At 41.9% G+C, this 24,897-nt stretch overlaps 1 protein-coding gene and 1 long non-coding RNA gene across 4 annotated transcripts; one reads left to right on the top strand and one right to left on the bottom strand.

Moving 5' to 3' along the window:
* Positions 1-1,652: 1,652 nt before the first annotated feature.
* On the bottom strand, positions 1,653-6,351 carry LOC129207224 (translation initiation factor IF-2-like). 3 transcript variants are annotated; one of them, XR_008577410.1, is made up of 3 exons: positions 4,737-6,350; positions 4,470-4,585; positions 2,011-2,146 (listed from the first exon to the last, which is right to left on the bottom strand). XR_008577410.1 is itself a non-coding variant. In XM_054827884.1 (2 exons), the coding sequence occupies exons 1-2, from the start codon at positions 4,849-4,851 to the stop codon at positions 1,752-1,754; spliced, it is 510 nt and encodes a 169-aa protein (XP_054683859.1). In that variant the 5' UTR covers positions 4,852-6,351; the 3' UTR covers positions 1,653-1,751. The 3 variants fall into 3 exon arrangements, 2 of the variants coding, with proteins under 2 accessions (XP_054683859.1, XP_054683866.1); XM_054827884.1 differs by lacking the exon at positions 4,470-4,585 and having other exon boundaries at positions 1,653-2,146; positions 4,737-6,351; XM_054827891.1 differs by lacking the exon at positions 4,737-6,350 and having other exon boundaries at positions 1,653-2,146; positions 4,470-4,716.
* LOC129207233 (uncharacterized) lies at positions 2,101-24,739 on the top strand. The gene is made up of 2 exons (XR_008577411.1): positions 2,101-2,295; positions 16,181-24,739. It is a non-coding gene; the product is annotated as an uncharacterized LOC129207233 (long non-coding RNA).
* Positions 24,740-24,897: the final 158 nt, after the last annotated feature.

The following is a 24,897-nucleotide window of genomic DNA, read 5'->3' as shown; positions in this document are numbered from 1 at the left end:
CCTCATTTTGAGACACGAGGTGTTTAAAACTTCCCAAAGGAGACCGCCGACTGCTTTCCCAAGCAGGAGGTGCCCTGGAGAGGTTTGCCAGCAGGGGCCTGAGCTCTGGCTCACTCCATAAATATTTTTTTTTCCTTCTTTCTGTTGGAGATACTATGGCCTGTAATCAAAGTGCTTTAGGACTGGTGTACCCCATCTAAGCCGCCTATATATTTCTGTATATTGATGAATGGAACATACAGCATAAAATTAATGAAGGAGGAAGGGCTTGGCCCTCACCCTGGATGGGCAATAGCCAACAGTGGCACTGCAGGCCGCTGTCCCCCCTGCCTGTGGTGCGTACAGTGTTTGTAAACGTCTCCTGACATGTTTTCCGCCCAGGGGAGCCCAGGAGAAGACCTGCACACTGACCATGACAGAGCCCAGCACCACTTGGCGTAAACAGGAGCGAAAAAGGGCCCATCGGATTAATGGCACCTTCTGTCCAACCTTTGCTCCTCAGGTAAAGCAAGCAGCGGTCCAGGTGGGCATTTGTCCTTCCCTGGCAAGTAAACAGCCACAGGTGAGCGCTTGCTCCAGTTTAAGAGACTCTGGAGGAACATTTGCCCCTCAGAACCCAGACATTGAAATCCAAGGCCAGGTCGGGCCTTTAGGTGTTTTTTTTTAAGCAGAACTCCTCAAAGTCAGTAAGGAGCTGTGTGCTAAAATCAATGGCACATTATGGCCCCAAGTGAGCGCTTAAAGAAGGAAAACTATAATTCCTTTCTATTCCGTGTACTAACTTACTTCAGAAAATAAAATATTTTTTTTCAAAGATTTTTTTTGCCTTTTGACTTGAGTGCTGTTTCAGCTCGAATATAGCCATAGAGACAGAGATACATGGTAAGATTTGCCCTGAGCTCACACTTCGGAGAGGGGGAGGGAGGGGGAAAAAGAAATCCCCCAGTTTCAAATTAATGCCCTGTATTGAAAGTCGCCCTCTGTGCGGATGGGTGGTGGTGTGTGAGTTTCGGTGTAAGAAACGCATAGTGTCTATTCACTGTAGCATTGAGAGCCCCCCCCCCCTTAAAATTAGACCTGCAGCAGATCCTGGTCTGCAGCTCCTGTCAGTGACACTCCGAATCTCTATTTCAGCAACAGTATGCATAAGACTCCCAAAACCAGGATAATATGAATGAGAGAGGCTTAAAACAAGCGATTGAGGGGCTAAATCGCTCTTTCAGACATACACAACTAAACCTTCCTTCACGGGAGGGCGGTGGTTTTTAATCATGCCTTAAAATTCCTTAAGAGCAGGGGGTCTCCTCTCGGCGAGGGGCGGTCGGCAGAGGTGAGTCACTTTCCTCGCCCGGGTGCTCCGTGGAAGGGGAGTGGGAGGCAGAGGGGAGGATAGGCAAATTGCGTAGCAGGGCTAGGTGGGTTTCCATGCTAAGCACAGCAATTGCGCACGGTCCCTTACGTAACTGTCAGCTGGGGATTCCCTAGAGGGGGTCACTTTATTCAACCATTACACAGACCCCGGCCGCCGCTCCGGCGCGCCTGGGCTGCCGTTGCCGCCGCTACTGAGGCTGCGGCTACAGCTACAGCTAGCGCGGCGGCTCCTCACAAAATGGCGGCGCCCATGGAAAGCGGCAGCCCCATTTTGTGCCCGGCAAAGCCTGTCAACAAAACGCCGACTTGGCCAAGGCTGAGGAACAGAAGGCGGCGGCTCGTTCGCGTTACAGAGAGCGGAGGGAGGAGAGCGAAGGATTTCACCGCCCTCCCGCCGCCGAGAGGAGACTTTCTATCAAGTGTGCGCGTTGGGGGAGGGAGGAGAGGGAGGTGAAGGGGGACGCGAGCAGCGAGCGAGTCAGAGGCTGCGTTATCCCAGTGCGGAGCTGCCGGAGCCGCGGCGCGGGGGAGGGGAAGGCGAAGCCGAACGCAGGCGGCCATGGGGCTGCCCCCGCCGACTCCGCCGCTCGCCGGGGCCCAGTTCGCGGAGATCCGAGGGCTTCGGAGGCGGGGGGCTGGGGTAGCGGCCGGCGTCGCGGGGCTCGGGCAGGGCCATGGCGGGCGCGGGAGCCCGGGGCTGCCCGGGCGAGAGGCGCTGCTTCCCGCTCTCGTCCTCTCAGGCGGACGGGACCATGCCTGTCGGATTCCGGCGAACCTGTAATGAACGACAGGACGGTCTAGCTCCTTGCGTAGCTAACTAGGTCACTGTCAGCACTTAATTACTGTTTGTTTCATTTTAGTGCGTGCCTTATGAATAAACCGGCTATTAGGCTGATGCTTCAAGTAACCCTATCCAGCACCAAGGTACAAAATGTCTGTATTGGACTCTGATCTTGCGATGCCAGCTTGATAATAATTACTGTTTAACGATGTCTGGGTTCTTAGAGCTTGGTTCTTCAGCTTATAGCTGAAATAGTTGGAGATCCCCTATGATAAGGTGTGAAGATGGTATTAATATTACACCACCGGTTTTGTTGTGTATTGACGGGGCTCCCCTCTTTTTTTGAGGTAGAGAAAGGGCTTGTGAATTAAGACTATTTTTATGATTTATCTGTCTTAATATGCATGCATTTTAATAGTATTAAATAAAGGTGATGACCTGTTTCTGGTGGAAGCGATAATTTTTAAATGTACCATAATTATGCTGATATTTAAGAATTATGAAATATCTCTTGTTGCATATTAAAGAGTCAAAGCCTAAATGTAGGGGGAAAGGGGGAAAAAAATCTATTTAGGAGAAAAATAATCCTTTTATCGATCTGTGTATAGTACCTGTCTATGCAATTTGAATTTCTTTAAATTGTACAATAAAACCTGTACTATTATAAACTGCTTATGAAAGTTACCATATATAATGAATTTCGGTGTGTAAATATTATGTGTGGAATGAGCGTTCTTGCAGACAGACAGTGCAGATCCAGGAACTCAATTGTTACTATTCAGTTGGGTGTGTGTTTGGTTTGGGTTTTTTTTTTGTTTGGTGGTTTGTGTTTTGTGTGTGTCTATGCGTCTATTGGTTCCTTTTTTTAAGTGTAACTGTGCTAAGTGAACCTTCTGTTCTAATAGCTGTATCCTGTGCTGCTGTTTCAAACTTTTTTCTTGAATCTTTAATACTAAATTTGGTGCTTAGTACCTATCTGCTGAACTGCTGCTATCCAGAGAGCAGGCCACTAACTCTGCATTTGCTTTCTGGTGGGTGAAATATTCTTACTCATTTCCATTTTCATTTCTGCTTGTGCTGCTGTTGAATTGTGGCAACATGACATTTTGATTAGAGTAACTAGTATCACTAGCTGAATGCTACTTACATTAAACAGTAAACTGTAAATCTTTAGAAACTGAAGTTAGTGTATTTTATTTGTTTGTGAGTATGTGCCTATGTATATATGTGTTTTTAGAAAATGCAGCCTATTAGATGGGCTAGAGAAGAGAGTAAATTCACTCTTGAGACCGCAGACAGTAGTGTGTAATATAGGTGCAATCTGAAAATAAACACAAGAATTACAGGATGAGCATCTGGTAGAGGAGAAGGGGGCAGAAAGCCAGTGGTAAATTTTAGTGACATTCATCTCAACCATTTTTAATAAAAAATGTTAAAGTGTTGGAGTTAACTGCATATGTTAGGCTAAAGACTTCACTGTTTGCACAGCTAGCTGTGACAAATGTACATTTCAACAAAGGGTATTTACTCAGCAAGATATTAGTCCTACCCCTTCTTACTGAATAATATTTTAAAATTCTTTATTACATTTTAGTGTGCTAGCTTCTTTTAAAGATGCTGCTGCTTTGTATAGACCATAAGTGGCTAGTCTTCAATGGTACAGTATTAAATCATAAATTAAGGTTTTATGCATGAAATGAAATGCTAAACAGTACAGCAGAGGTGGGAAAGCAGATGTACAATATTAGAGACCACTTCTGCACGCTTGTACAGAATTTCCACTACAGTTAGTGGAACTTAACTGCCCCGACAGGCTTGGTTTAGATAATCTTTAAAAAAAAAAAAAAAAAGCTTTTACATTGAAAAGAACCAACTTCTTAAATTGTTTATTTAAATGACTTTATGACACTTCCCTCCCAGATCTCCTAACGTGTTATGCGCCTTCCTCATTTCAACTTATTTTTATGGTATTACTACTCGGGAAATAGAAGGAAAAATGGGCTACATAAATACTGTTGTAAATACTCAAGTAAATCAATCAAACACTTTTTAAAATACTATCTGTAATTATTGTAATTTTCTAATACTTGCTGTTCTTCACGAAGGTCCACCTCTTGGAATCAAGAAATTTTATCATCATCTAAACTCTAAATTAAAAACACTTCAAAGCTGAGGGTTTTTCAGTTGTGCAATGAAGTATGAAACAAAGCAGGAAAACCCTAAATGCAACTGAAGGAGAAGTAAAATACGTAAATGCACTCCCACTTGAAACTGCAGTGCTTTTGAAATCATAATTCCTTTGTAGGTTCTGACTTACATGTTCTGAATGCTTGGGGTTGGCAATACTTCAGCAGTAAGTTCAGAAAGATGATCAAATTCATATCCTTTTCTTACAGGCAAAAAATATTTGCTGCATTTCTGAAGTTATCATACCTGTAATGCAGATTAGGGCCTTAATGGTGGAAAATACTTAGAGGTTCTAAGCAAGCATTGATCTGCAGCACAGAAGTCACATATGCACTGACAGCAAAACGGCACGAGGTTTTTTAAAAAGAAAAAGACATACTTGCGCTTAGTAAATTACCTGTTTGGAGCGTTGCTTTGTGATTGCCTCTGTGTTTGTGTGATCTGGTGGATGGCATGCTTCCCCTGCCACTATAGCTGTACACGTTCCCTGAAATAGCACTGGTGTGATTCATGTTTCTGGTTGGATGTGTGAAAGTTTGATTGAGATGCAAAACTGAGAGAGTTCTTCTGAATGTTAAAAAGGAACTGTGCTCAGAAATACGGAAACGATCAGGTTAAATTTGGCTCAAACTTCAAGGGGTTTTGTAGAGTAAGAATGATGGTATCGCACATGGGTGGGGAAGGTCTAGTTAACTTAAAGCAAAACCAAACCTAATAACTTCATAATGTTTGTTAGAAGTCTAAGTGGCAAAATGCTACTAGTAGGAGAGTTCTCAGTATTGCAGATCTGCCAGCAATATTTGCTTGTCACATAGCACTGTCTCATCTTTATATTTTTACCAATTCAAATGGCAGTCAACGGTAGCTAAAAATATGTAGAAATTCCTCTGAGTAAGCGGTTGCCTTAGTTAACTTTTATATAGGCTTAAATGAAAAGGGAAGTAGTTTGTGCAACTGTGAATGTGTGGACAGACAATACATGTGACAATTTAGACATTTCAATATAATACATGCTGCAAAAACTTTTCTGAAAAATTAAGTAGTAAATGAAAGAAATACTGATTAAATAACATTTAAGCTAACTAATCTTTTGAAATTACTGAAGCAAATCAAATACTTAAAAGCAGTAAAAACACATGAATACCCACAGATGCACTTTTGAAGGAGACAACTTCTTGTTGTTTAATTATGATTCTCAGTCTGTCTGTTGGTGATCTACTTAATATGGATTTGGTCTTACAAACTGCTGGTAGATGAGCAACATTGCATTGAATGTCCAGATAAAAGGAAGTATCTGTATTTTCAGACTAAAGGGGGGAAAAATCTCAAACTTACTGCATTGGTCAAATGCTGATTGGACACCCAACTCGAAAATTGCACTTAAAATGTTGGACATAAATTGTTTAATGACAGTAGTGTCTTAACATAACTGAAAAAGCTAGTGAGAAACAGTTTTTGAGGTTGTTTACCTACGAAGGGCTATCAAATGCAGTCAAGTATCAGTTCCTGTTGCTTGCAGTAACATGATAGCATTTGCAGCTTTTAGGGGAATCTATGACTCTGTTAATCTCCAGATGTTATAAAAATGTTTATTTGGCCTAGCTGCTACTATTTCTGAATTTTGAAACTTAACATAAGGTCTGTCTTACACAGAATCTTGTTGCAAACAGGATAACTGAAGTTGCTTAGGAAAAAGTAGAAATAGAGTGTATATAGGTTCCCGCATCTTCCATCAACTCTTGATCTTGGAGCTTCCAGAGCTACCAGGATCACTATGTTGAAGAGCGACTAATGCACAGACCTGGGGCAGTTCTGAGCTGAGATGTACCTAATACTGTTTAGAGGAGAGCGAGCATAGTCCCCTAACCCCTTACCAAGAGGCAAAAGTGCAGTCTGTGGATATTTGGGGCCGCACTGTTTAAAACACATTGCGCAAACTAGTCAGCTCAGCCTTGTCCTTATCAAGCTTGTGTGCAGAGTGGGGAAACTGCAGGCTGGGGAAAGGTCTCTTCGCTCTCTCAGGCTCCCGTGCATGTGTTGGAGAACGGTACAGAAGCTGGAAGAATTCTGGCAGCCCTGCTGAAGAAGGAAAAGGGAAGATGAAAGAAAATGTGGGCTCAAGCAAGGGAGTGAGGAATACCTGATAATTTTGGGTGGGAAAACCCCGTCTCTAGGGGGCTTTCAGCAGTGTCACAGGTGACTTCTACTTCAGATACGTATCTCCTTAGATGCAGTTACCACACCGTTTATTTCAGTTTTTTTGCTGATTCAGGAATATGTAGTACTGCAGCTATTCACACTTGATTTGTAATCTTAAGGCTTTCTTTATCATTCTAAGTATTTTATTTCAGTTTCTTGAACACAAACTTCCAGAGACTTAAGTCATGTGCTGCACTGGGACTGCTTGTAGTGAGTTCCCGAGCGTAAATAGCATTGCCCTGCGCTTACAGTATGGTCCTCAGAATGAAACTTCTTCCTGTCTCATTTCATCCTTCATCAAGTTACTCTGGTGTTAGTTTACAAGGTCAGAACAGATTTTTTTTTTTTAATGCTGCAAGTTTAGCTAGATTTCTAAGACAATAAAAGTAAAGTAAGCTTGTCTGTGAATGAAACCCTTATAATACTGTGTTTGATCTGTTACCTCTCTTTTAATAAGTCTGGGCTCATTCTTCACTTTGCTTTAGGAAAATGAAATAATGTCATATTTTTTCCTTCAAAAGGTTGCCAAGCTATTGCAGAGCCCCCGTGGCGTTCCTTTGGAATTAGTTGTGCTTAGCACTTCGGAAAATTGAGTTGTGTGTCCTTAATCCAGGTGTTTGTGTCATGTTTGCAGTACTATACAGAAATTATAGTACATACTTGATAGTCCATGTTTCCCCATGTTGTTTAAGTGTTGTGCTAAGGAATTGTCTCCTTTTGCCAAAATATACTAATTAAGCTTTCAAAGATGGTTTTAATGATCTTTTTCTAAAGTTTGGGTAACTAGCTGCAGCCAAGTTCATATCAGGATCAATTTACTTAGTTCTAGAAGAAAATACATAGACATTTGATTTTTTTTCATCTGCCAAAGAACTCTTGACTTTAAATAAAAGTCTAATAGTTTCTGTCTGCAACTGAACATTAAAATTACATATAATTACATACAAATATTAACATATAAACATATAAAAATGAAAGTTGAAAAATTCAGTGCTCATTACTTAAGAGTTTTCCATCTGTGTGACATCATGCATGTGTGTTGTGATAGTCTTTAATTATATGATCACATTTTTTTAATGCACGATCCTTCAGTTAGGGGTGGATACTGCTCACTGAATTAAAAAAGAGGTTATGCCTCTCTATCTGCATGATGTTTAAATGTTTATCTGAATACAGTTGTTTTGGGGTGGGTTTTTTTTTTTTGCATTTTCTTACTGGCTTTTCTAGACTAATCATTAGGAGGGTGTCTGAACGCTCGTATTAATGAGTTCCTAAAATTCTGAGCTAGTAGCGTTATCATTACATGAGAAAGCTAAGGCACAGAGGAATTCAGTACAAGAATGGTTGCTAATTTGGGGTGTTCTTCATTTAATCAAAGCATGGTTTCAATGGGTATAATTTACAAGTTATTTGAGAGTAGAGAGAGTTCAGCAACAGGAGTGCTAGCTGGAACTTCAGAGCCACGTTAAATTCAGCCATAGGCTTTTTCATGAACTTGTGTGTACATGCTGTGGTCCTACCTGCATTATTAGGGCTTTCCTAGTGCGAGATTATTGTGATGCTCTGTTCTTTGAAATGTTTGCAGTGCTCAGAAGCTGCAGTCGAGAGGGCTGTGTACCTATGGCAGATACCGCTTGCTATTTCTGCGTTTCCAGAGCCCCGAATTTGGAACTCAGAACATAAGAAACAGTTGGTTAGAGGCCACCAATTCAGCGTAAGAAACTCGCTGCTCTGATAAAGACAGAAATGGAAACGGGGTGTACCCAACAGGATGCGTTTGCTGTAGCCTCCCAACAGCACCCGTCCCTCCTTCCCCTCCCTTCCCAGTCCTGCTGCTGGCTCTCAGCGCTGCCCTGGGTGCCAGGAGAGGGAGCACAGAGCACGGCGGAGCCCCAGCCTTGACTGCAGTCCCCACCGCTGCCTCAGGTAGGAGTAACTCTGCTAGGACCAACCTGCAGCATTGCTGATGCCAAGGAATTTTCAGAAAACGCAGCTTCTAGCTCTTGATATTTTTTTTTGGTTTATTTCTTGCTGTGCATGTGCAGCTTGAGATTCAAAAGCATATTGCCTTATCATGATGTTCAATAGGAAAACTGCCCAAAAGGCATATCCCTGATTCAAAGTCTGCTGTCCTACTAAATTTCAAATTCTCTCTTCAAAGTAAAGGCCTTTTCAAGTACATTAAGAGGGCTTTTTCTGTACGTGAGTAAAAATGGGAGGTTTTTTCTCCCCCAGTTTCATACTTACATTCTTGTTAAAAATTTCTTTTGAAAACAGCTTGAGGCAGACACCCGGCCTGGAAAACTTTGTCCCAAGTAGATTTAAGTTCAGAAAAAACAGTGTATCTTCAGTTGTTTCTTCCTGTAAGGTGTCTTGGAACCGGAAGTCCTATTGAAATTCAATTCTGAAAACTTACACTAGTAGCTATTTGGCTCTATTTGCATTTATAGTCACTATACGCAATGTGATTGCAAAATACCTGTACACTGAGCTCAAATACAGGAAGTCAGCTATCCTGTAATAGGCTCAGCTCATTCCAATGTAATGCTAATTACTCCAAATAACACTATCCAGTACAGAGTCAGTGCATGAAAGGAGGGTAGCAAGTCCTGTACTTGTAATCCAAGTAGTAAAAATATTCCTTATAGTGGTGATTTTGGTGCTGCTTTCCTCAAATAGGTTTAGGGCTCCGACTAGCTGGAGGAATTGTGCCATGTTTGGTTCCTTAACCAAGCCTTTGGTAGTATCTGAACTGTAGCCCTTTGCTAGGCAGAGCTGTGATTGCCTCATTCAGTCCTAACTTCTGTTACAGAATCTCAGCCCAAGACAGGAACAGTTTTGTCAACTAGCTGGATGTCCTGGGAGAATTCCCAAAGGATTACTTAGTTTGCTAATCTCTGCTCAAGGGCTTCTGGTGGCTTCATTGCTAACAAAGGCTTAGCCTATTAAGTACTGCCTACTATTTCTTTTGTTTGTTTGTTTATTTGTTTAATTTTTAAGAAGGGGCTGCCTGGTGAATGCCTAGTGAGCATAATGTTAAGAGCTTTTTTGTCCTCATGGTACTGCTGGCTTCAGTTAGGTGTGAGAATGATGGAAGAGCTTTACACAGCTGTTTCTTTGTTTGCCCTTACCCTGTCCCCATCCCATCCTCACAAAATGTTTGGGACATGTCTTCTAGCAGTATAATTAGAACACAGAGGGCTACTCCATGGTCACAGGCCTCTTATTTCAGGGGGAAAACCCACAAAAAACCTCCAAAACAAAAACCCCCTATGGTTAAGGGAGAGGGAGGACTTTCCAGTTCCTTTTATATGATCTTCATAAGCATGGTTACTGTAGAATTGAGAGGTTTATGGCTTGAAGTTAATAATATTGTTCTATAAAAAATTCTTCATTAAATACTCCACTAGGTATTTGGATGTTACACTGAACATTTTTTATAGTGAAGGGTCACCCAAAGTCTGCTTTTTGGTGCTCTTCTGGTCCCAGAGAAGATACAGAAAGGAAGACTTGGTTTTTGTTTGTTCTTGCTGGTTTCAGTGGCAAGTTGCAGTTCCTGGGTACAAAAGTCCGTGAAGCTGACTTCTTCTGTGTGCCTGCAAGTTCAGTGCCAGCTGGAGAGAAACAGGCACTTCTCAAACAAATCATTGAAGCAGCTTCAGTATTCTTCAACATCTTTTCAGAGAAAGTGAGGGGATGTGATGTTTGCAAATTTTTTGAAGGAAAAATTGGCAGGATTTTAGATGGCCTTTTAGGTAGTGCAACAGATCTTCCCCTGCCTTGGTAGATGACAAAACTCCACCATAAACAGCATGCTGTGCAGTCACTGGCCTTCTAAAAAGCTGTTGTGCTTCAAGACCACAGGTCTCCAGGTGTCTTTAAAATGAGTTGTCCCGCCTGATGAAGGAGTTGCTCTTAATGCTGTCCTTTGTCCAGTGCCACAGCAGAGTACTGCTCACTGGATGTTAGGAACAAATATAAAAATTAGCGAAAGCAAAGCCACCAATCACCAAATGTATTTTGGGTTAATTTGGTATGGCCTTAGTAAACTTGCTGATCTTAAATAGGAGGGAGCAGTAAATATTAAACCCCACAGCTTTGTAAATGCAAATGAAGTTATGGAAAGGAAGTAGTAAACAGGCAGGTACACGTGCCTGGGTGTGCAGGAGGAGAGACCACCGCAGGCCAGCTATCTAGGGTGGCACATTTGGAGGACAAACTATCAGATGCAGCACTGTACCAGCCTTGCTGCGCATGCTGTTCTTTGTGCTGGTGCCCTCCACGCGTCAGTAAGAGAACAGGAGCTCTGCAACTCACAGCTCCCGTAGCTTCTTCCAGCAACTGAACTCAAAATGCCTGAAAGGGGTTTGCAACTACAAGTAAGTCCATTGGAACTGGAGTCCAGCAGTTGAGCCATGGTCCCCAGAAAACGATGGATCATCTCTCAAAACTGGAATCCTGGTATTCTGTGTCATGTCTTACAGATGATAAAAGTAGTCAGGGCTTAAGTACTGGTAAATAGTTCTCTTTATCATGCTTCATTCATGTCAAAATTAATTGGACAAAGCTGCTGCTAATTCACTACTCAAAGATAGTAAAGATACTTGCAAAGAAACTCACCAGTTGAGTTCATATTCTGCAGCAGTGTTGCCAGTTACTTTTTAGTAAGGGTTTGCTATTTTAATAGCTATCTTGATCTCTAAAAAAATGACTTCTCAGTGTTTTTGCGGAGGTGGGAGAAAGAAGTAGATTGTTAATAAAATATAATCTTTTGTCTGAATATAAGATGCAAGTTACGGTTTGGATGTATATTATAGTGTTTGATTCCAGAATTTAACTATCCTAAGTACTCTTCCTCATATTCCGTGATGTACCACTTAGACAAGAAATAAGAGTGTGTGGAGAGGAGATGGGAGCATTGCAAGCAGCTGATACTCATGTTCTTCATTTGCACATCAGTCACTTCTTAAAGTATACTGCAATTTCAGTACAACTTCGCAGTGGTTTGCACATTGTTATATTGTTTTAAAAACATTTTATACTTTGCAGTGGTTATTTAACTTACAGACATGAACAATAAAGTTTTGTTGTTTGAACTTCTGCCCGCCTAATTGTAATGAAAGGAGAAGTATGAGCTATGCAAACAGATTTTATTGAAGTATAAAAACAGAGCCAGCAATTTACACAATCTACAGAAATGACATGTCATTACCACAAGCTCGCTACTACAGGAAGTAGCTCTTGAATTGTGTGCCAGATTATGTATTAACTTAAGACTCTGCTTTCCCCAATACATAAAATTAATTGGGGACAAAATATTCCATGCACTTTAAGAGCCCCTTAAACCTTTAAGGTGGGGAAGAAAAAACTAATAGACAACTCCTAGCTCTTTTATTGGACAAATTTTGATGTAAAAGCTCAAATCCCCTCAAAATATGGAATATAATACCACATAGGAGGTAGTTGTTTCATAGGGTCACCTCTGAGTCATGAACATGTGCATGCATAGTATCCATATGTCCTCTTGACCAGCGTGGGTCTCATGGTGCTGTTTCTAGGAACAACTCAGATTTTGGGCAAATCCCTGATGCTGAAAACCTGCAGGTAAATAATTTACATAATGATATCGCTAACCTAATACAGTAGTTGACTTGCCAAGCTAGTAGCTCATGAGTTGGTAGCAGTCTGACTGGCTAGTTTCTAAACGGCAGTAATAGCTTCATCCTGCAGCAGAGTGGCTTTTTACAGTTATGCACTAAGTACTCAAACTGAAGGCAAGTTCTGGAACCACTGATAGTGGTTAGGTATCAGCAAGTTGTTCCACAATTAGTTCAATATAGCTTGAACTGGTGCCGCTTCTGAACAGAAGCATATGACCCACCTTCATCCTCTTCTTCCTTCCTCTTGGCATTAGCATTCACACAGCCATACTGCAACCTAGATAAAGAGTAATTCAGCTGAAAATTTACAGGACAAAAAAGTTACCTTTTAAAGGGACTTGTTACCTAAGAAGATTCACTGTGTGAAGGGCGGTGTCAGTGCAAGAGAAGGTGGAAATAAGCAGCTCGGGGAAGGCAGGGCTCCCTCTTCCTTTATTCCACCTTCAAAGGCTCCAGCATCCATGCCATTCAGATACCAACAGCAGGACAAAGCAGTGTCCCTCTTGTTCATGCTGATGAGGGAGTCGAAGAAACCTGAAATCAAGGCAGTTAGGTGGTGCTACCAGTTCTTTCTTGCTGTTTAAAAGGGTGCTGAAGAAAGGTGGTGGGTCTTCTGATAAATAGTTCCTCTAGTTTGCTTAGCCCAGTTGCCACAGGCATTTTGAAAGGGGTGCACCTGGCTGAATAGTTAACTGTGCTCTTTATTGCTTTTTCAGGGCAGGTGGGGTACAACTGTCATCTTGTGGTATTTACAAGAAAACAGAAATAGAAAACTAACTTTCATTTTACATGCAGCATGTCCGTGTGGGATGGACACAGACAATACAGAAATTAGTTAGAAAAAGCATTTTGGCTGACACTCACCCTGTTATATGTTCCTTCTGTGCTTACTTTCAGCCTATGTGCCACAGAATATTGCACTGCATCCAAAGACCTAAAGTCGAGTCTGCAGGCCTTGGGGATGGAGGGAAGTTGAGCCTAAATATCTATACAGAGCCATGTATGCTGGATATTTTCAAGACTGAGATTTGGAAATAAGTTTCCTTCACTCATGAAGAATTGTAAGATAGAACCTTCTGGACCATGGCACATCTATATTTAATTTTTCTATACATATATACTCCCCCCCCCCCCCCGCATAAATTTTAAGTTAAATACATTTCTGAAATAAATTCCACATCTGAAATAGTGCAAATACGGAATATTGCTGGAATGGCTATGCTTCCTGCATGTCTTCATACAGATGAGAGAAACAAAGGACACATACCACAGGCTTCACTTTGGTAAGATTAATATTTTCAGTCAACATTAAACCTGAATGCTGAAGTGCTGCAATACTGTGTTGTCTCCCCTTGACTTTCCAAACTGCTGCCCTCCTGTAGACCCGTTGGTTTTAATTTGTGGTAAATCTCATCCATTTTAGCCTTCTTTCCAGCTTTCACTTCCGCTACCTCCTCTCTGCAACGCTTTGGCACTGGAGCTACAGCACGTCAGGCTGGAGATTCATGACTCCCTCCCCCATAAGTACGGAGGGAAGAATGAAATTACAATTGATCCCAAATTATAATTTTATGCTTTAAACAGTAAAGTTAAGCAACTGAAAAATAAGTACAGACTTTCAACTGTTGATTTTCAGTTAGAAAACCTCCCATTTCCCATGTCAATCATATCAAACCTATGCTATACTTTAGGAAAATGAGGGGAGTGGTAGTTCTTTTAACAGCTCACAGAGGAAGTTTCACCACACCAGTGATGGAAAAGGGTTGGGCTGGAGCCCAGAATAATGCTGCAGCATCAGCCTCACCACCTCCTCTGTCTTACTTCAAGAACTAGGGGCTTGGCTTCTGCAGAGTAACACAAGGGTTCATCTTGTGTTACAGTCCCAGCACAGGTATGGCCCTTGAATTGCTGAGAAGCCTTGGGAGGCTCCAGAACGACAAGTCAAATGCCTCCACATATAAAGTAAGAAGAAATGTCATGTAGTGACAAGTTTAGACCTTGGGACCGGCTCAGAGTAGTCAAAGTTAAGTAATTTTGTGTTCTTCAGTGTAAAACCTTTTTTCTCCCAATGAGACATTGTAAAAAGTATTCTATATTTGTTACGTGAGCTAGAGCAGAGGATATAGAAAGTTGGGAATGGAAATGAAGAAACAAGATAACTTATTAATCTCTTTTTAAAAGTAAAAAATTCAGATTTTAGCTACAAAGGCCATACTTTTCAAGCCCAGCTGTTGTACTTCTCACACAGCTGAGAAACACCATATAAGCACTCGGTACTATGATGGAATTTCTCTTTAACTTAGCTGCAGTTTCCTTCTAAACCAGGTCCTGGTTTGGCATTTCACGTAAAATCAAAGGAGCCAGGTGCTTCAGAATTGCTGTGACTGAACTGGGAGGGCAGCATCCTTTTAATTTACTTATCTTTTCTCCAAATACCTTCTCAAAGTTTTATTTGTTTATAATGCTAGAAAAAAATCAGAAACAGCTAATTATTAAATATGGAGACATTGTTATATTAAACAATTCTTTAAGGGATACAAAACTCTTTTCACACATACTGTATTTTCCTATTTCAAGTGAACTTACCTATAATCAAAAACATGTCTTAACTTTATATTTGTGAAATCTTCAATAACGTTATGGGATTATTCATGCATAAAGTTGTGCACACAGATAACTGAAGGAGCTTGGCTTAAGAATGCAAACGCTTTCTGGTAGAGACTTTATTTATTATTTGCGGGACCTATAATTCCCAATAAAATGTGACATACTGATTGGGGAATCTAAGTGCTACCACAGTAAAAAAAAGGGGGGGGGGCTGTTTTATTTTTATTTATGGCTGATGTTAGTCATAAAATGAAGTTTAAAGGAAATTATAGCACCTAGACTTAAAATGGTTAACATGATTTAAGAGAAAAATTAGAACTTTTAAATGGCCTGTCTTATGAACATGGCTGTATTTTCCAGTGGCAGAGGGCCATACGGAGCCTGTATTCCCACTTCTTGCTACAAAGCCCAAATTTGGTATCCTTTAACATTCACGGTATGATATTTGTTGATGAAGAGAACAAAGGGAACATTCTGCACTTGAAAAGCAATGCAGCTTCCAAAGCAATGGGATTTCTAGTCCAAAGGAAAAGGAAAATCTGAGCCCTGATGAAAAAATTGTCATCAGAGCTGGATAGTATCCAGCTTGTAGGTGAAGAACTTTAAACATACTATCCTGCCCCAAATATTCCTGAAGCTTGGCTGTGATGCTTGAAAAAGCCGTCTAGTAGTCAATCAGCAGGAAAATCTGCAATTTTAAGTTAGATGTCTAGCCTACCTTGTACAGAGGTACAGAATAATTGCCCTGGAATAGGAACTGCAAAACTCAGGTGAAAAAATACTGTGCAAAAGAGGGCCTTGAAGCTTTTTCAAGCAGAGGTATTGCTGTCTGCAGGTGCCTATTTTACTTGGGATTTATAGCCTAGAATGCTATCCTGATTGGTGTTTGTGTCCTTTCATTTAAAATAAGATGAAGAATCCTCTTCAGGAGGAAGAGTTGTCATCTTCCTCCTTCAAATACATTAGCTGGTAAGTTACAGCCTTCACTGAAGAAAAGCCAGGTTCTATTTTAAGTGATAGACCACATCTGTATTCACCTTGTAGGATGCATGCAGGCCCTATTACTCAAGCTCAGAGACTTTTTCCTTTTTTGTGTAAGCTATGAGGCAGGGAGCACCCCATACAAGTTTGTCTCAGGGATGGTGCTGAGGTGGAGTGGCCTGCTGCTGTGAATTTCAGAAAGGTAGTGAGTTGTTTTCTGTTTATTAGACACTCAAGATGTGTATGTGCATCTACAAGTCTTCTCCAAAGACCACTTTTCACTCAGTGTGACTTATAAAGGCTGGATCCTATCATCTCCTGTGCAAACCAGGAGCCTTAACTGCCTTAGTAGGTGATGTATTTCTGATAAATGTTCAATCCCTCATTATTTTAGAACAAGAAGAGATCAGGAGCTTGAACAGCAGAATTACAGATTTGGAAGGTTATGAAGACATCATTAAATTCAGAAGTCTGTGGCCACATTAAATAGGCAGGAGCTGTGAACTGGCAAAAGCCTTCATTACTGAATCAATATGAAGCCATTGTCCTAAGAAGTCCTCCCTTAAGGAAGCAGCTCTAACCCGCAGTATATCAAGACTTCTTGGGTACATGAGATTAGCAAGGAAGCTCATTGGCAAGTGAAATATGGCAACAGAGAGTCATCTCCAGCACTGTTTCACCTGGTAAAAGCCTACATGAAGTGACTGCAAGCATGCTACCTTTCTCGTCTTTAGCACTGATGAGTCTTGGAGTACTATGTGTTCCTTGGATGCTGGCAAGTGGATAGGATTCAACATGCATAGGACTGCTCTGCTCATCTCCATAGCTAGCACCAACAACCTGAGAATGTCCCCTTAGTCTCCTTGTGCACTCCTAGCCTCATTAGGGGTGATGAAGGTAGCACCTGTCACAACAGGCCTTGGCATCACAGCGTTTCTAACCTCCTCACACATGTATCACATTTCTCCTCAGGATATGTTATGACCCCTTTGCATCAGGGCCATGGTATTCCTTAGCACTACTGCTGTGTTAAAGGAGCCTTCTCCATGAGATTCCCTGTGGCAGGTGATAAGGATATTCAGATCTTGAAGGCCAAGTGAGATTTCTGCTGTCAAGACAGTAAAAGTGCAACTCCTTATTCTAGGGAACACCAGGTTCCAGACACGTTGTCAACACTTGAAGCATGGATTAAGTGCAGAAGATCCAATGGCAATTTCTTGACACAGGTTGATTGCTGAGTCATCTCGGGGAGGTGCTCTGCTGGACTTGTTATTCATGAACAAACTGGCTGGGGGTGTAGAGGTTGAGGGCAGCTTTGGCTGCAACCCTGAGATTGTATAGTTAAAATCCTGAGATAAATGAGCAAAACAATTAATAAAATTGCCAATCTTGACTTCTGGAGAGCAAATTTCAGCTTGTTCAGGGATCTGCTGGGCAGGATCACATGGGAGACAATTAGCTGCCCCTGGGACAACTAGTTGATCCTCAAGAACAGCCTCCTCAAAACACAGAATTGGTCCATTCCAAATCACAGAAAGATGAGCAACTATGGTACAAGGCCAGTATGGATGGGTAGGACACACTTGACTGACCTCCAATACAAAAGAGAAGTATGCAGAAGTTAGAAACAGGCCCAGGACTACCTGGAAGGAATATAGAGACATTGCCTAAGTCTGCAGGGAGGGAAGTAGAAAAGCCGAAGCTCAGCTGGTTTTGCAACAGCAAGCGTTGTGAAGGGCAACAAAAAGCGCTTTAGTAAGTACATTGGTAACAAAAGGGCAGCCTACGGAAAATGTGGGCCAAGTACTCTATGTGGGAAAGGGACCTACTGACAAAAGGCATGGAAAAAGGTGAAGTGTTCAATGCCTATTCTGCTTTTTATTCTTTTGCTTTTTTATTACTGAGATTTACCCTCAGTCCTGAGGCTAATAGCAGAGTCTGAGGAAGTGAAGCACAGCCACAGTAGAGAAAGACTGAGCACTTAAGCCAACTGGACACACAAAGTTCATGGAAACAGACAGGATGCATCCAAGGGTGCTAAGGAAGCCAGCCCATGTCACTGTGAGTCTGCTGCCCATCGACTTCAACAGGTTATGGTGATTGGGGAGGTCCCAAATGGACAGAAGAAAAAAGCAAATGTCATACCCATCTGCAAGAAGGTTGAGAAAGAGGGTCCAGGGAACTACAAGCTAAGTAGTCTAACCTCAGTCTCCTTGAAGATTTTTCCTCCTGGAAACCGTTTCTGAGTTCATGAAGTGCAAGAAGGTGATTAGAAATAGGCAGCATGAATTTACCAAGGGCAAACTGTCCATGATTAACCTGATCGGTTGAGCATGGTAAGATGACTGGTTCTGTGGACAAGGGAAGAGTAGTGAATATTGTTTACCTTGACTTTAGCAAAGCTTTGCCCAAGGTCTTTGATAGTATCCTACCAGTCAAAATAGTGAGATGGGGACAGGATAAGCAGATGATAAGGTGGATGGAAAACTAGCTGAACTGCCAGGCTAAACAGGTTGTGATTGGCAGTACAAAGTCCATCTGACAGCTGGTTGCTCGTGGCAACCCCCCCTGGGGACAGATTCTGGGGCCAATGCAGTTTGCTGTCTTCACTGTTAATTATCTGGACTATGGGAGAGAGTGCACTATCAGCAAATTTATGAATGATACCAGCCGGCAGGGGAGCAGTTGATATGCTGGAGGGCAGGGCTGTTATTCAGAGGGACCAGGACAGGCTGGAGGAATGGGTTACCAGGAGCCTCACCAAGCTCAGCAAAGACAAGTGAAAAGTCCTGTGTTGCACATGGAATAACCCCCTAGACCTGCACATGTTGGAGGTCAACTGACTAGAGAGCAGCTTTGCAGAAAGGAACCTGGGGTCCTCATGGACACATTGAGCATGAGTTGGCAGTTGGTGCAAACAAGGTCAACTTCATCCTGGATTATATTAGCAAGATGTAGTCAGCAGGTCCAGGGAAGTAAATATTCCCCACTATTTGGCACTTGTGAGACTGCTTCTGGAGTACTGTTTTTGGCTGCCTAGCACAAGACATTGACATACTGCTGTGAATGCAGCAGAGTGTCACTAAGATCACACGGGCTAGAGTACAAGCATATGATGAGAATGTGGTGGGGCGAATATAGGGAAGAGATCCAGACTCTTCTTGGAGGTATATGGTGATAGGACAAGAGCTAATGGACACAAGTTGCAATACAGGAAATTCTGCATGTAAGAAAAAAATATTTTCATTATTTTCAGTGAAAAAATATTTTCAGGTCAAATGCTGGAATGGGTTTTCAATAGATGTTGTGGAATCTCAGTCCTTGGAGATATTCAAAACCTGACTGAGCAACCTGCTTTAGTTGGAGCATCTTTGAATGAGAAGTTGAACTAGACGTCCTCCAGAGATCACTTCCAAGCTGTCCATCAGAGGGGTGAGCAGAGACCAGTGGATGGCAACAGTTTGCCGCTGCAGATCTGCTAGAACCCTTATTGCCCTCAAAGAGCTTGAGCATCAAAGGTATGGCATTTCAACGCTGAAAGATGGCAGCTGACTTTCGATTTTGAGGACTGCAGCTTTCAATGTAGAACCCTAAAATCTGTCTGAATGCCTTTTTGAACCTGGCTCTTGATACTGAACTTTGAAAAGCATGGATCTATTTTCAAAGAGTGCATGCTTCTCTACTGAAAACATCCTAAGAGGATGATTAATCAGGATTGCTTTGAGGAACATTTTCCTTCCTATTGTCCTAAGATGAGATTGGAGATAGTTAAAAGTGGCAGATGTTTCAGAGTGGCCATGTTGTTTTCCTTTGTGGGTTTCTTATCTGCTTAAAAGTTAATGCATACTTGTCTGTAGGTAGCTAGTGAACATGACTGCAATTGGCACCTTTTTGGAGTTAGATCATAGTTGTCTTCTAACTGGTGTTAATTCCCATTTCCAAACACTCTGCTTAACTTCAGCATTAGAAAAAACGATATGAGAATGTGATGTTGCTGCACTCACAGCGTTGTGCAGGGCTGTATGTGGAGCTGTGCACTACAGGAAGAATTATACAAAATGTAAAGCTGACTTATATTAGTATCTTTCTGTTAAAAAGTATGTACATTCTAAACATAGTGCTTGGAAAAAAATGTCATCTATCTCCTTATGACTGTGATCAAATTCTATACATTTTATAAGAAACAGTATGAACCTACTTTATGTCTCACTAAAAATTTAATGTACATGATAGATATTTTACTGGAATATACGACTTGCCCTTCTTCTGGTGTAATCATTCACAGTTTTGCAAAATAGATAGGGATCTCTGATTTGGCAGCAGCTTCCACAGGTATAAGGACAAATACAAGGGAGTGGATAATCACAACCCTTGTCTTAAAGAAAAACATCCAGCATATTTTTAACTTTTGATAACTAGAAAGTGTTACTTTTATTTTGTCTTAAATCTTGCATTTCATCATTAGTCTGATAATGCCTCTCTCTCTGTGACAAAATAGAATATAAGCCCTCTTCTCTGTTCCTCAGTAGCATGTTAACAAATCTACACACTGGGTTATATTTTATTAGAAATATGGGGAAGGGGAAAGTGGGATTTGCCAAACGTGGAAAGAAAAAATATTTATCAGCTTTCAACACTTGGATTAAATTATATCATGGTCTGTAAGAAAAATTATGTCTCTATTCAGTTTTGTTCTATAAGAGGTTCTATGACCCAAAACCCATAACATCTGCAGCTCAACTAATAAAAGTGTCACTCACATGCTGGTAACAAGAATGTGCTTCTACAAAACAAGTTGTAACTAATGAGTATCTTTTCCCTTAGTTAAGAAAATAATTTCTATTTAAATATCTTTGACATTTCGAGATCTGCATCTTTTTATAACCTATAGTTTAAAGCCTATGATATAATCTGAAAACTATCAAACATACAATCTTCCTAATGTGCCAGGACTTTGATTATGTAAAAATACTTTGTTGGTTCATGGTGAATATTCATAAATGGTATATATATGGTACATATAAAACATAATTGTAAAAAGAATACCTCTGTACTTATTGGAGATTTTCAAAACCCAAATCATTCCTTTCTACCTCTTTTTTTCCTATTTTTAATTAATGTCTATTTTGGGCATATTATCTCAGTATAATTTCTGCTGTGGTGATGTCTGTAGGATCATCAATAGTTCCTCTACAATGAGAACTGGAAGATAGTCTATATTAGCTACTAGTTTACTTGATCATGTCCTGGAATATGCCTAGCCTTCAGTCAAACTCATTGAATTTCTCTCCTGTTTTAGAGTGGATAGAGGCAGCTGAAAGGCCTGGAGTCATAGTCAATGGGGATCTAGTCAAAACAGTCAATATTGTCCAGAAAGTCAGTCAACTCATTTTAAAGCAGGCATCTACTTTTAGTCAGATGAATCACTCTCTAGACTCCATTGATGTAGATATGTCAGGCTGGATGAGATGGATCCCACCCCTACATTCCCTAGATCTTTCTGCTCACTTGTTTGAGACTGAATTGAAGCCGTCCGAAAAGAAGTTTGTAGTGCAGTGTGCCTTGCAGTTGCAATTGTGACTAGTACCGTCTCAGCCCTACTGAGTTAGCTGTAAGTCACCAGCTCAGCATTGCCAGCTGCATATGTGGACTCGACTCTACATGTACTTTTTGTGGTCAATACATGAGCCTCTGGTGCATTCAGCATTTAAAAGCAGTAAGTTCCTTTGGTGTTCTTACTAAAAACTGACTTTAATAAGAGACATATTTACACTTTAGAAAGCTTGCTTTTTAAATAGCTCCAGAACTTTTAAATTAAGTTCGCTGACATACTCTAAAAACTCTTCCAAGTGTTGTAAGAACTGTACCAAATCCATATCAGATACAAATTCTGACTGAACGTCATTAGATAATGCATGCTAAATTCTGTCTGTGTATTTGTTTACTGGTGTGTAAATGGAGAAACAGCCTCATCTTCTTGTTCTGGACCTTCTACCACTATGCCCCTTCTCAGGAACAGAGAGAGGCGTGGAAAGATTGGGTCAAAGCTGCAAATATGCTTTAGATAGAAGAGAGAGGGGAAAGATAAGTCTGATGGATCAACATGATGGATCAGGATCATGACCCTCAACTTCTAAGCCCTTTGGCTTATTCCATGTTTTTTTCTCCAAACACTATGCCCTTTTTTTATCCCTGTCCTCCATCTCAACTGGGCTGTTTGTCCAATGCCGAATTCCATGTCTTTCCTAACAGGTTACAGGTAGGGGAAAATGATGAGAGAATGGATGGCCCAGAGCGGTGGCCAGCAGTTTGTAGGTCCCTATAGCAACAACCAGTGCCATGTTTCATCACAGACAGAGTAGGCCTTAAAGGCTTTACCTTGCAGATTGGAAACATGCCATGAGCATGCAGAGGAGGTGTGAGCAGATATCCTCCACTGACTCTTGTTTGCATGGCATGAATGAAGAATAAAGGAAATTAGCAGCGGTGTGACATTTCAGGAATTGTTGGGGGTTTTTGTTAATCATCTCTGAAGTGGCATAACGTCTGGATGGGAACTACTCTTTCCTCCTGAGATGTCTCAACAGTCAGGTCATGATAGGGATGATTCCACCCCCACTTACTGCAAGGCTGAAGTCCTCGAGACGGATTATTTGTTCCTCTGCTCTGCATCCATTTGCGTAATTCTGGATGCCCTTTGCCTGGAGGAAGTCACAGCCCAGCTCAAGGTGCAGAGGCTTCCTTAGCAGTGTGGGAGGAGAAGTGGGAGTGGATTTCACAGAAACCTCTGATCAGAAAGCTGCCTGAGCAAGCTGGTGGGGAATGGCTGCATTCCAGGGGCGTTTCCTAATTGCTGTGCCACTGGAGCATGCTGGGGAACATATCCCAGCCAGTGCCAAACACTCTTGTCTTCAGCTGCCTTTGCCCAAGCGTTTGACCGATGGGTTGTGCTTGAAGGCTGTTTCCTGATTCTGCCCTGTAGGTGAGGCAGGGAGGGAGCTTCCTGTTGTGGGAATCTCATTCAGGCTTAAGGGGTGAGCTAGCAGGTTTCAAGCACTGTCAAAATAATAAGGCTAGGTTTTCTTGCCTTACGGCAGAAGTTTAGCTTCATAGGGACAAAAGTATTCCTGTACCAACAGGTGCCTCACAGGAGATGGTGAAGCTCTGCAGTGCCTTTGAACCTTCCAAGAACTGGTGCCAAATAACAAAAATGTCTGGGATCTCTGCATTGTCCCCAAAAAAACAGGCTAAAGCAGGTTTCATGTCTGCAGCGATATTTTTTTACCGTGTGAATTCAATAATCTGGTTTTGCACCTGTGACAAGTTGACGTGGTACTTGCCTCTTCCCTGGCCTTTAACTAATTGTAGTTTGAAAAATGTTGTGGTACAATGTCCTTAACATGGGTTTTATAATAAGTAATCAGTACATCCTGTTTACACGGTGACATTCAGTAAAACACAAATGTTGATGATTTGTCCCACATTTTGTTCAGTTGTATCACTCAATATATTAAAGATTATTTCATTAAAACAATTTGTTACTGTGATTTAAGGAAAATTTCAGGGGTTCTCTGTCCACAATCTTTAGGAATATGTCCCATTCCCAGAAATAGATTTGAAAGCTAGAAAAAATGGCAGGGAATGTGAGTTTGCATCCTCTTCGCTGACTTTCTGTCTATATCTTTATGTAATTAATTTTATGAAGACAGCAGCTTGCTTACATCAAGTAAATAATTTTATGGGAAGAACAGAACTCTTAAATACATGGCAAAAAGGCATGCCAAGTGCCAATGTTTGAAAAGTAAAGTCAAATTCAAGTAAGAGAAATGCCATCAATTTTAAATAGCGTAACTACCAATAGTATGTCCATCTTCAAATCACGATGTCAAACATAAATTATCTCAGGTATTGTTGAAAGAGAGTCTGTGGTGTTTGTTAGATGTGAGACCAAAGTAGATAACTTAGCAGCTTTTTCTAGCTCTAGAAACTTTGACAACATGTGTTGGGTTTGCATGACAAGGTTTTGGTAGAGGGGGGGCTACAGGGGTGGCTTCTGTGAGAAGCTGCTAGAAGCTCCCCCTGTGTCTGATAGAGCCAATGCCAGCCGGCTCCAAGACGGACCCACCACTGGCCAAGGCCAAGACAATCAGCACCTCTGTGATAACATATTTAAGAAGAAGAAAAACAGTTAGAGGGAGCTTTTGCAGCCAGAGAGAGGAGTGAGAAGATGTAAGAAACTCTGCAGTCACCAAGGTCAGTGCAGAAGTAGGGGCAGGAGGTGCTCCAGGCACCGGAGCAGAGATCCCCCTGCAGCCCCTGGAGAAGACCATGGTGAGGCAGGCTGTGCCCCTGCAGCCCCATGGAGGAAGGATGAGGGGGTGTAGAGATTCCACCTGCAGCCCGTGGAGGACCCCAGAGCAGGTGGAGGCACCTGAAGGAGGCTGTGGCCCGTGGGAAGCCCATGCTGGAGCAAGCTCCTGGCAGGACCCGTGGACCCGTGGAGAGAGGAGCCCACACCAGAGCAGGTTTGCTGGCAGGACTTGAGACCCCGTGGGGGACCCATGCTGGAGCAGTCTGGTCCTGAAGGTCTGCAGCCCATGGAAGAGACCACGCTGGAGCAGTTCGTGAAGCAGCCCATGGGAAGAACTCATGTTGGAGAAGTTCATGAAGGACTGTCTCCCGTGAGAGGGACTCCATGCTGGAGCAAGGGAATGATGAGAGAAGTCCTCCCCCATGAGGATGAAGAAGCAGCAGATCCAACATGTGATGAACTGACCGTAACCCCCATTCCCCGTCCCCCTGTGCCGCTGAGGGGGGTGGAGGTTGAAGCCGGGAGTGAAGTTGAGCCCGGGAAGATGGGAGGGGTGCGGGGAGGTGTTTTAAGATTTGATTTTATTTCTCATTGCTCTACTCTGTTTTGCTTAGTAATAAATTAGATGAATTTCCTCTCTAAGTTTGGTCTGTTTTGCTCGTGACGATAATTAGTGAGTGATCTCTCCCTGTCCTTATCTCGACCCATAAGCTTTTCGTTATACTTTTTCTCCCCTGTCCAGCTGAGGAGGGCAGTGATAGAGCGGCTCTGGTGGGCACCTGGCCCCCAGCCAGGGTCAA

Source organism: Grus americana, chromosome 1 (genome assembly GCF_028858705.1).
Source record: "Grus americana isolate bGruAme1 chromosome 1, bGruAme1.mat, whole genome shotgun sequence".
NCBI lineage: Eukaryota > Metazoa > Chordata > Aves > Gruiformes > Gruidae > Grus > Grus americana.
The sequence above is the reverse complement of the archived record's forward strand: the minus strand, read 5'-3'. Positions and strand labels throughout refer to the sequence as shown.